Below are 13,242 nucleotides of genomic sequence, written 5' to 3' on the forward strand. Positions count from 1 at the left end.
CACAGCAAACAGTTCAGGAGTCTGGAGTCATATCATGCCATGACATGAGCAATCAGCTGACAGGTGACATCACACAGGCAGAATTTCGTTGACAAGTGCCATTTTGCAGCGGACAAAACAAGTGCAACTTTTTTGGTTTGTTTCATTTTCTTAAGTCTGGTCCATGTCAACGTCACAGAAGTTTTTTAAAAATTAAAGGAAGTATCCAGAAGTTTCCAGTAGCATGCAGAAGCTTCCAGAAGTTTCCAGAAGAAGCATCTGGAAGCATCCAGTAGCATCCAGAAATATCCAGAAACATTCAGAAGCATCCAGAGGCATAAAGAAGCATCGAAAAGAAGCATTTAGAATCTTCCAGAACAGGTTCACACAGGTTCATTTTACTATATAAGAGACATGTAAATCGACATGTAATTCAGTCAGTATATAGAAATCAATCAGTCAGTATTATCAAGACAGTTTATCGAAGTGAGTTTTATCAAAGTGTTTTATCAAAGAACATTAATACAAGAAGTGAAATACAACAAGTGTTTTATTACATCAATACAGTCCACATCCAACCAAGACGTTGTGTTCCACAGAGCATTATTGTATCTTCACAAGGTAAATGTAACACGGTAAGCCTTGAGAAGCGTGATTATTTATTTTTATTATTTTTATGACTTCAAGTGCAAAAATGGCTCCCGACAGTCTTGGATTGGAACTAAGAAAGAGAATTATTGGCGATTACGTAAGTGGAATGTCACAAAAAAGTATTTGTGATAAATATCGCATGAAAAAATGGACCGTATCAAGACTATGTTCCAAATATCGTTCTACGGGCAAGTTGGCAACAGATAACAAAGGTGGAAGACCGCGTTCCACCACTTCTAGAGAGGATTCTATCTATGATCGTCAGATCCGTCAAGAAGGATCCCTGGATATCATCATTCGAGATACTAAAGCAATTAGAGCTGCCTGTATCGGATCGAACACTCAGACGACGTGCTGTTGAAGCCTTGTTGAAGCCAAGGATTGTTTTTTTGACGCCCTGCAAAGAAACCGCTGATTTCACTAAAAAACCAGAAGAAAAGACTCCTGTTTGCTACATCTCATATTGACTGGAATGTGAAGAAATGGCGAACTGTCCTGTTCAGTGATGAATCGAAGTTCAACATCATTGGGAGCGATGGCGTTTGCCCTGTATGTTGACCGACCAGAAAACGCCTCGATTTACATTACTGCCATAAGACCGTGAAGCATGGTGGAGGCAATGTAATGGTCTGGGGGTGTTTTTCTGCTAACGGTCTAGGTCCAATACATCGAAAAGATGGAATAATGGACTGTTTCATGTATAAAAATATCTTGAAAGATGATATGTTACCTCATGCTGAATCGAATATGCCAATAAAATGGGTTTTTCAGCAAGAAAACGATCCGAAACCCACTGCAAAATGTAGTCAAGCAGTGGTTTCAAGACAACCACCTATCGGTGATGGATTGGCCGCCTCGATCTCCGGATCTCAACCCTATCGAGAACCTGTGGGAGATCGTCAACCGCAGAATTAATTGTGAAGGTGTTCGTAATAAGGATCAACTGTTTGAACAAATCCAAAAGACCTGGGATTCCACAAAGTTTCATTGATCACCTGATCGAATCTATGCCTCGAAGATGCAAGGCTGTGATCGACAACAAAGGATTCGCCACGAAATACAGCTTGGTCAACATTTTGTCGAGTTGCACTTGTTTTGTCAAGAAGGAAATCAACTTTTTTTATTACTTTTAATTAATTTATTAATTTTCGTGTACAAATAATGAACTTTGTGATGAATAAAACTTGAAGAACTTTGTCTCTAAACAGTTACATAGTTATTTCTCTAAATTGAAAAAATGCAGCACTTTTGTAAAAAGAAACTAAATCACCATTATTTGGTTGCATTCGTTTTGTCCGATACTGTATATATATATATATATATATATTTATATTTATATTTATATATATATTTATATTTACATTTATATATATATATACATTTATATATATATCATATAAGTTAGTTATAAAATCATGGGGTATGTTGTGCCATTCTCTTTGAAGTACTTCAAAACATTCTTCAGCATTTCGGGGAGCATGTTCGACCTTCTTTCTGTCCAGGTAATCCCAAATATGCTCAATTATAATCAAAACTAGACTCTGGGGAGGCCAAGTCATCAATCCCAGTACTCCTTCCTCTACCATTTAATTTAAATAATTTTTTGACACTCGGGAACAATGTTTTGGGTCATTGTTCTGCTGCAGAATAAACACTCAGGCTGATAGGCTTCTTCAATTCTTCTTCAAACATATTGACATCCTTTCAATCCAAAAATTTTGAAGTTGGACTCATCGGTGTACAGAACCTGATTAAACATTTCCTGAGCCCAATCCTTGAGTTGTTTTGCATATTTAAGTCGTTTTTCTTTATTGCCACACTGTAATAATGGTTTTCGAATTGCAACACACCCTCTTAATTCCAGTTTAAGTAGGTGCTATCGAATAAAGGAAGAGCTGACATTTTTCCCACCTGCGTAAATGTCTTTTGCCAGCTCGGTTGATGCTTTTTTTGTATTTCTTAAAGATAGGGTTTTTAAATATTTATTGTCATCTTTTGTTAGCTTAGAAGGACTACCACTTTTTTTTCTATATTGAAGGAAGCCAGTTTCTCTTATTTCTGTAACAGCATGCTTCAAATATCCTGTTTTGGATGTAGTTGTTATTAGAGAAGAATTCTCCAGGATTTTTTGAAAAATTGTAAGTGGTCTAAAACTTATTCACAGTACTGTGTGTATATATATATATGTATATATGTATATATATATATATATATATATATATATATATATATATATATATATATATATATATATATATATATATATATATATATACATGTACATATATATTAGGGTTAACCCCCTTTAGATGAAAAATCAGAACTGTTTTTTATGTGCTGTGGTTGTCTTTTGTGATTAATTTAAGCCTTATTTAAGTTCAATATTTCCAATATTTAGTAAATGCTCAAGTCCATTTTCTATTGATAATATTCTTTTAAAAAATTTATTTGAAAATAGATTAACTTATTACTCAAATGAAGGGAAACTTTATATAAATTGAAACAAAAATTGTATAAAAGATATCAAAAAACTTATAAAAAATCAAACACAAAAGATAACCAGACGACATTAAAAACACTGTTGTGATTTTCTATATTAAGGGGGGTTTAAGGCATCATAATATTTATATATACATAAATATATGTATAGAGAGAAAGGATGTCTATAAATTATTGAGTGATTTCTTCTTGTTGTTCTTCAATCAATTATGATTAAGCTCTCCATACTGGTGAGAGAAATAAAACCTTATTTGCCCATTTATTTAAACCTTTAAACCAAATTAGCAAAATGGAAAAGTTAAATGTTCCTTCTGCCATAACACCATGTCTAAAAACTGACCTTAAGCAACAAAGCATGTTGTAAAATTTTGAAAGTGCCCTGATATAGTACTATATGAAAATGTCTAGATTTAAAAAAAACGTATATAAAAAAATAAATTATGAATAAATAAATTATAAATCATGAAATGAAGGTGATCTGGGAAATTCAGTAAACAATAAATCAAACCTTTTAAACTTTCCTTGGAATTAAGTACAGAATAGGGCTTTTTTCTAAAGGCCAACTAGCGATGCATATTTTTTTGACAAATATAACAAACAAACAATGTAAACCTAAATTACTACAAAGTATACAAATGCTCAAGGAAATAAATAATCTTAATAGACTGCTAATTTCTTTGAGCATTTTAAGTTTGATATTAAATTGACATGGTATTATATACTAATATGTTTACACCATAAAAAATTAAAATGGTAATTTTCTTATAGGATAAGAATAGTTTCTATATATGAGTGTCACAGTTTATGTACCCAGAGATTATCCTGGTCATATTTAATATATCCGGAAAATTTTTTCTAATAATATCCACAAAAAATCCAGAAAATATTTTTAAGACAAAAATTGTCCGCAAAAATATGGGAATAAAAACGCTTTTTGTAATATTAAGACTAATGTGTTGAAAATAAATTTTTTGGCAGGTATTCTTTTATATAAAAGAAAAACTTCAATTCTTACTTAAACAGAGTTTATAAATTAAATTAAACTAGATTTTATAGAGAGTTTACATATCTTTAATAAATCTAATAAATCAGCAAAAAACTCTGTAATTTCTGACAACATTTTTTTTCTCAAAAGTTCTTTGATTTTTTTATTAAATACTGACGTTTGTAGATAATAAATGACGCCTTTTATAAAATCATATATAAAACTTACAAAATAAAAACAACAATAAGTAAACGCTTTAACCTTAATTATTAAACACTTTAAAAGTCTAACTTTTATTTGTTTTATTCTAAAATCAAAATTTATATTAGAGCTATAAATATAAGATAATAAAATTAAAAATTATGATACAAGTTTTGCTGATAAAATCTTAAAACCAAAATAACCATTTTCTAATTTTGTTTGAATTTAGTAAGAAAATAGTGCAAATAAATTTCATGGTAAATGAAAACAAATTATTAAAAAATTTGATTTCATGGTAGATGAAAACGAAATTTTTTAATAGAAACAAAAATAAAACAAAGTAGGGAAGTTCTTTGGTTAATTACAATTTTTATTTTATCAAAAGTTTCCAGTTGAACTAAAAGGCAAACATTTCTTCAAGTAGAAAACCGTAATTGTGAAATTGTTTGAAAATTGTTTAAAAAACTCTGCGGTAAGTACATTTATTATTCAAACCAGATATTTTACAACACAAAATACTATGTTTATGTTAGCCTCTCAACCAGAAGTATAATGGCAAAACAATAAATGTTTTTTTGTAAATATCTCAATAAATAAAATTGGTAATTTTAATCAATTCAAAACTTATTTTATAATTCAAATACATACATACATTTACAAATAGGCCGAGTGTTTGAAAAATTCAAATACATACATACAATTACGAATAGACACACGAATAGGTCGTGTTTAAAAAAAAAGCAATTACTTTTACTCAGCATTTTTCGAGTAATTGCTCAACTTTATTTAAATAAAATTTTTAGTGATTTTGCATAAACTTTTATTCACATAAAGCTGAGCAATTATTCTAATTTGTCTCAGCACTTGGAAGTCCCTTTAATGATAAATATACGCCTACAAAAAAGAAAATGTTATTTACACAAATAATGCCTCACCTAAGTAAAATATAGCGTAAAGTAATTGATGAACGATAACCTTACTATTTTAATTATTTGATGACAAAAAAAATACTTTTAACTTGTATTTCCAGAAAACTATTTGGAAATAAAAATTTATAGAAATATCCGGAATTCCGGAAATATCGAGAAAAAGATAATCCCTGTGTACCACATTTGTTAGAAAGTAAAAAAACATAACAAATAAACATTTTCATACAGTATGCCTATATTAACTAATATATAGCTATATTTATATAACTTATATATATTATAATTTATATATATTATAATATATAACTATTATATATAATATATAATATTATACTATAGTATAAAATATATAATAACTATAATATAATATATAATATATAATAACTATAGTATATAGTATATAATATATAATAAACTATAATTTATAATATATAATATATTATATATATAATTTATATATATTATAATATATAACTAATATATAGCTATATAGCTAATTTAATTTTTTATACAAAATATAACTTAAATTGGTGTTTATACATGTAATTCTGCTTTTAATGATCATATACTAAAAATGGATTAGAATAAAAGAAAACTAATGCAAAATTTATGCAAAAAAAAAGTAAAAAATTGTTGAAAAAAAAGCAGAAAAACACCAAAAAACAAAACTAAAAAACACCATAAAAAAAAACAAAAAAACAGGGTTTTTTGACCCTTTTTGAGGTCAGTAGGGAATGATAATCCTAGAAGATGTAAAGTAAAGGACTAACTGAGAGACAAAAGGTTTGACACTGAGAGTGACACTGAGAGCTTTGCTAATTATCAATAAAGTTATTATCAATAAAATTATTTTTATATCAAATATCAGTTCTTTATAAAACATACATTTTACATACATTTTTTAAACTTCATTTTTAAGAGGTGAATCCTAACTTTATAATTCTAATTATATAAACATTCAAATTTATCAAATGTAATTATATCATTACAATCTTCATAATAACATTTTTATCAGAATCTTGCAACTGTGAATCACCTTCGATACATTTTGCCTCTGAAGGGTTTGTCTTTTTGTAAAGAACATCACATACTACTAAATAAAGTCCATGAGCATAACACAACCGATGTTCACTTTGACATTCAAATTGTTTCATTTACAGATGCTGTGCCAGTAATATTTTTTATAATATACCTTTTATTTGATAAATTAAAATTTGACAGTCTCTTTTCTACTAGAACCATCATCTTATTTGCAGGAAGTGATATAAATATGTCATCCCCAGGTTCTAAAACTTTGTTTACTAGCGCATATTTATACAATTTAATTTGATTCGACTTTAAGACTTGCCTAACAATAAAGAAAATTGCAACTACTAGATATTTCTTTAGTGATATGGGAAATCACATTTTGCTTGGCTAACCATATTGTTTTTTATCATAACATGAGATTTTTTTGGGTATGCCTTTTTCAGACAATGATTTTCTAATGAACTCACTTTTCATAATGGCATTTATGAAAAAGCAAAAAGCCAAAGAAATTGTACCAAAACAAGCTTTGATACATTTTCATAATAGACTGCTGTTTAACAAACATTAAAAAATTTTTTGAACATTTTTAATTTCTTATTTAAATCCAATTCTTAGTGTGTGTTTGTCGAATGACAAAGAAGCGAAGAAAAATATACTCCAGGATATATTAGTTATGTCCTGGGATATGCCACATGATTCTTGCACTCCCAGGATCCTGGGAACCAGTTTAAGAAAACACTAACTCTTAATAAGTTCTCTATTTTGCTTTTCCACTGATTTTTTTGTTGTTGATTTTTTCCACTAATTATTCTTCGCTACTTTTTTTTCTGATTCTTCTTCACTACTGACCTGAAACTGTAATAAAAAGAAGATCTCAAGAAGAAAACTCATATAAGTCTAAAAAAAAAACACTAAAATACAATACTAGATAATAATAGGTCATTCAACATGAACTAATAGAAATGACAAGAGGAAAAGACCTAGGATATTAGAAAAAAAAGTTTAATGGAAAACCACATTGAAACAATTTTTAAAGAAAATGTTAACACAACTAATTTTAATAAAAATCAATAAAAAAGTTACTTAACAAATAATGTCACTTAACAAATAATGCTTTTTTATTAAAAACTCATTTGGAAAAGTTCAACAAATAGCAACAAAAGTTTTTCAAATGGAACCAGTCACAAGAAAAAGTTTTAAATAGAACCAGCTACAAAAAAAAACTAAAAAAACCAATTTACAAAATTTATTAGAGATTTCATGCAATAGAAAAATAAAAGAGAAAGAGATGTTCTGATTCAAAGTTATAAAAAAACTTGACACTATTTTTTGGCACCATGTAAATTTTGTCTTAAACACGCTTGTTATTAAATATATATTCACATTTATGACTTATAACTTTGATTAATTTTACCCTTATCACAGCTTAAATACTAAAGTGTAAATAAGTTGATTAAATTATTTAAGAATTGATAAATATAAATATATTGAAAGGGTAAATATATATATATATATATATATATATATATATATATATATATATATATATATATATATATATGTATATATATGTATATATATGTATATATATATATATATATATATGTATATGTATATATATATATATATATATGTATATATATATGTATATATATACATTTATATATGTGTATATGTATATATGTGTATATATATATATGAATATATACATATATATATATATATATGTATATATATATATATATATATATGTATATATGTATATGTATATATATATATATATATATATATATATATATATATATATATATATATATATATATATATATATATATATATGTATATATATATATATATGTATATATATATATATATGTATATATATATGTATATATATATGTATATATATATGTATACATATATATATATATATATTTAAACAACTTTAAAAAGTATTCTACACAATAGAGTGCTCAATGTTCCTAAAAGAACAGAGCAATTATATATTAAATATATTTAAATATATATATATATATGTGTGTATATATATATATATATATATATATATATATATATATATATATATATATATATATATATATATGTATATGTATATATGTATATATGTATATATGTATATATGTATATATTTATATATATATATATATATATATATATATATATATATATATATATATATATATATATATATATATGTATATATGTATATATGTATATATGTATATATGTATATATGTATATATGTATATATGTATATATGTATATATGTATATATGTATATATGTATATATGTATATATGTATATATGTATATATGTATATATGTATATATGTATATATGTATATATGAATATATGTATATATATATATCTATATATATATCTATATATATATATATATATATATATATATATATATATATATATATATATATATATATATATATATATATATATATATATTAGGGTGTCCCAAAAAACAACATTTTTGAAAAATATATGAAGACACCCCCTTAATGTGTTCTATATAATAAAAAAATACTGGTTTTCAAAATATTTTGAATAAAAAATATTTTTAGGGGTCCCCCAAGACCCTTAACCATCAGATGGGCCCTACAATTATTAAAAAGTTAGTTCTTCAAAAGTATATCATGTTGGGTCTCAAAAGAAGCAGAATTTTTTTTAAATTTTTAAAAAACATATCTAAAAAATATTACAATTAAAAAAATCTTGTTAAATTTTCTATTTTTTGTTTTCAGTTAAAAAACTTCATTTTCTGTTCACTTTATATATATATATATATATATATATATATATATATATATATATATATATATATATATATATATATATATATATATGAATGGTATGAAAATACATTAATTGTGATAAATATACATAAATTGTATGTTCTGCATATACAACATGCAATATAACAAAACAAAAACAAAAAGGCTCACATTTTATTAGATGTAACAAGAGAAGATTGTTGAGCAACTTCAAGTGCATCTAACCAACATTTACCTGCTCAAAATACTCATTTAATCGTACAAAAATTATGTGGAAGCAACTACAATTACATTATTTATAAAATCAATACAACTACCACTTATTTATAAATATAAACTATATATATAAATATAAATATATATAAATTATTTATTAATAACATTGTACAATAAGATATGGAGAAAAAAAAATGACGCAAAAATTAAAGATTTTTAAACATAAATAAAAGACTTTAAAATATTTAGCTGTGCGCTCATTATGAGCACATAATATCAAGTGATCTTTAAAATAATTACCTGTGTGCTCATTATCAGCACGCAATATCAAGTGATCTTTAGGCATTGGCTGGACAAGAGCAGCAGCTAGCTCACCATTTGGTCCCTAAATAAAATAGCCATATATTGAACTTAACTTGATTAAAAAATAACACAATAATAACTGAAATAATGCAATAAACAACTTTTACCTTGGTAGCCCATATAGTTTCACCATAAGGGTTGAAAATCTTAAAACAAAATCCTTCTTTGGAAGATGGCCTTTCAAAGAACTCGCAATTATTTATAAGAATAGTTCCTACCCAATGACGTTGCTATAAATAAATGGAAAAAAAAAACAAAGAATAAAAGTGACAAAACTTGTTTTACTTCAAATTTTTAAGTGTTTCAAAAAAATGTATCTTATATAAGTTCATACTTTAGTGCTTTTGTAGATAATAACCAGCTCAGGTTTCACAACACACCAATACTTTGCCCAACTTTTTAAAGTTCCACGTATCTATAAAAAAAACACAAATACTTTGCCTAACTTTATATAGTTCCTCAGTAAGAGTGACCATTTATCAATCATAGGAACAATATTGCAATAAGTATTAGCAGCAAACGATTACTGCGATAGTTAGTGGAAAAAGAGTTTTTTTGGAATAAAAAAAAATTGCTAACAAAGTTTTGCTTGGGTCACAGAAGAGAGTTTGCCTTTAAGTTCCACTGTCTGGTCTTAACAATCAACAAGTTTTGAGCTTTTTTGCCAAGACTACACTTTTAATAAGGAGTATGTTATTATGTTAGCAGCAATAGATGAACCGCTCCAGCGGTTATAAGAAAAAATAGCTGATTATCAGAAAAAACTTTATTATAGATAAAAAACAACACAGGAGCAAGAATAAAACCTTGTGGTACCTCAATAGCTATTGAAAATAAAGGAGTGTGTTGTTCATTAACATAAACACTTAACAATAACACAATAATATTACTTTCTCGAAACATTTAACAAAAATATTTCAACAAAATTTATGATTAATTTTAAAAATTTTCTTAGTCACACCATATAAAGTGAGCTTATGAAGAAGACAAGCATGCCAGACTTTATCAAAAGATTTTGATGTCATGAGTCATAGTCCTTACCCAATGATGGATTTAGACATTCATAGGATTTAGGCTGACTAAGCTGCAGCCTAGGGCCCGACAATTTTGGGGGGCTCCAAATCCTCAAATTTGATCAAGTTTTATGGCTTACAACTCAAACGACTTTTTTGAAAAACTCTGATAAATATTTTATGATTTCCATTGATTTACAGCCCTTGCATAAATACGAAAATACTATTTCTGATTCAAAACAGTAAACTTTAATTCTACATATACACAATTGTAGTAAACTTTAATTTTACACAATTGTAGTAATTGTAACTATTAAATTTAGATAAAATACTTTAAATTTAACCGTACAGATGACTTTGGTGTATGACTTTTAAAACAAAAACTTTTATCAGGGTGTTTTGTGAATCATTCACAATGACATCTCAATTATTTTTTGAGTGTATTTGAATTGTTTAGTTGTTTAACCTTTTTGAGTTTTTGAGTAAAATTGCAGTAAATTTGGTAAAATCAATCATAAACTTGATAAATTTGATGAAAAGTAGAAAAATTAAAAATAACAAAACTAAGTAAAAAATCAAAAAATATTTTTACAACATAAGCATTTTTATAACATTGTTTTTGCAGAAAAAAATCAAAATGAAAAGAAGTTATGAAAAAGTTCAAAAATGAATAATCTAAAAACCTTTACAAGTTGGAGCCAATGTTTGAAATTCCTCAACTTTTACAAATGATCAGCAAAAACTTCTACCAATGATCAGGACAACAAAATTTCTAGTTCAGAAATTTTGGCACAGGAAAATGCTTTTAGCGAGAAAAATGATGAAGAACAATTAATAGGTTTTATCGTCAATAATTGATGATATCAAACAACCTAAATATTTTGGTCTTTTAGTAGACTCAACATCAGACATGTTCCACATTGATCAATTCTGTGTAATTATACAAACCAGGAGAGACAAAGCCTCTTGGACAATGGAAAATCTCTAGAAATTGAAGCTCACAGTGGTAGATATTTAGATGCAACTGTATTCAATTTTTTTGACTTTCGGCTGTGGAATCCATTTTTCAGGTCGCCAAACATGGCATAAAAATATAAAGGAATGCAAGCAGTTATGTAAAGGGAAAAATAAATATGCTCAATTCTTTCCGTGCTCAGGGCATTCTTTGGATTTGGTGGGGGCTGTGAGTGTGAACTCTTCTATTGAGTGTGTGGATTAATTTGCAATCACCCAGAAAATATATATTTCTTCGAATAATCAACCGAAAGACGGAACATGTTGACTAAACATAGTGCTTGATCACTCAAAACTCTGTCTGAAACTAGATGCAAACTCAGTGAGGGTGATTTCAAATAATTTTTCTCAAGTCCTCAAGACTTTGGGAGAGATTGCCAAGAATTCAGATTTTAATACTGAGAGCAGGGCAGAGAAAACATTTTAGAAAAATGGGGGAATTAGTGTTCAAGCCTTCCTAGGAAATGTTTGCGGTTTTACGTCTTGTATGACCACCCATGAGTTTTATTTTTAAAAACTTGGTCACGGCTGTTTGCAAGTTTTATTATATTATTCATTGCGGGAAAAACTAAGTTTTAAAAACAAAAAAAGCAAAACTAAGAAAATAGGAAATTAAAATAAATTTAAATAGAAAAAAATAAAAAGAAATTAATAATTTAAATAACTTGTGTATTGTTTTTATTTTTGCTTCTTTAGAGTGGTTGTTATTTTCAGCAACAAAATTAGATAAGGCAAAGCAAAAAAAAAACAGTTTTAAGTCGACATTAAAAGAACTATTTTACTATATTTTACTTGTTTGTATCTATACGGCATTGCCTAATTGAAGCTTAAAAACTATGTATATATGTGTGCAGGCTTAGGCAGGAATGGCGTGAATGACTGTAACTGACCACGCTTACACTATTTTTTATTATAATTTGACCACGGTTGTTTTTTATGTTTTACAAATTAAAAAAATAGTTACATTATCAATAATATTTAATTGTTGATCTTTTCTAAAGTTTTTATTTTATGGGAAGGCTTTAAATAAAATAAATAAGTAATTATAAGGATTGGTTTAAAATAAACATATTTTGTGTAAACTAACAAATAATGTTATATTTAATTTTTTTTTGTGTAGACATGTTTTTTTCATTATAAATCTAAGTATAATAACTTGTTTAAAACTAATTTTCCATGTTTTTTAAAAATCTTTTAAAAGATAATTTTTTTAAATACTTTAAATTATGAATAAATTAAATCTTCAATTGCAGCGGAATGATTTAATTGCTTTAGTTTGTTTTTTTTTGTTTCTATTTTTACAAAGAATTGTTTAAAACTTTTTTTTTTCAACTTGACTAACCAATCAGAGCATGAAATGATTACAAATTACTATTTTAAATAGACTACAGGTTTTTTTTTTAACAACTTTTTTTTGTGCAATTTTTTGGAAAATATAAATGTTTATACAATTTAAAAATAATATACTTAACACTTTTTAGTAATTTAAATAAAATTTTCTTATTCATTAAACAATCATTAGAAGTAATTAAATTCGAGTTTTTTTAGTTTTGTT

The 13,242-nt window shown here is 26.3% G+C and overlaps 1 protein-coding gene across 2 annotated transcripts in view; it reads right to left on the reverse strand.

Moving 5' to 3' along the window:
* LOC100215580 (oxysterol-binding protein-related protein 8) overlaps window positions 1-13,242 on the reverse strand; it is a 93,016-nt gene that overhangs the window by 51,172 nt on the left and 28,602 nt on the right. For both annotated transcript variants that reach the window (XM_065791815.1, XM_065791816.1), the window contains 4 exons: window positions 9,995-10,075; window positions 9,768-9,890; window positions 9,598-9,682; window positions 9,253-9,316 (listed from right to left, as the gene is read on the reverse strand). In XM_065791815.1, coding sequence (XP_065647887.1) covers window positions 9,253-9,316; window positions 9,598-9,682; window positions 9,768-9,890; window positions 9,995-10,075 — 353 coding nt within the window. The remainder of the gene's footprint in view (window positions 1-9,252; window positions 9,317-9,597; window positions 9,683-9,767; window positions 9,891-9,994; window positions 10,076-13,242) is intronic.

The sequence above is a fragment of the Hydra vulgaris genome, chromosome 02 (genome assembly GCF_038396675.1).
Source record: "Hydra vulgaris chromosome 02, alternate assembly HydraT2T_AEP".
In the NCBI taxonomy this organism is placed as follows: Eukaryota; Metazoa; Cnidaria; class Hydrozoa; order Anthoathecata; family Hydridae; genus Hydra; species Hydra vulgaris.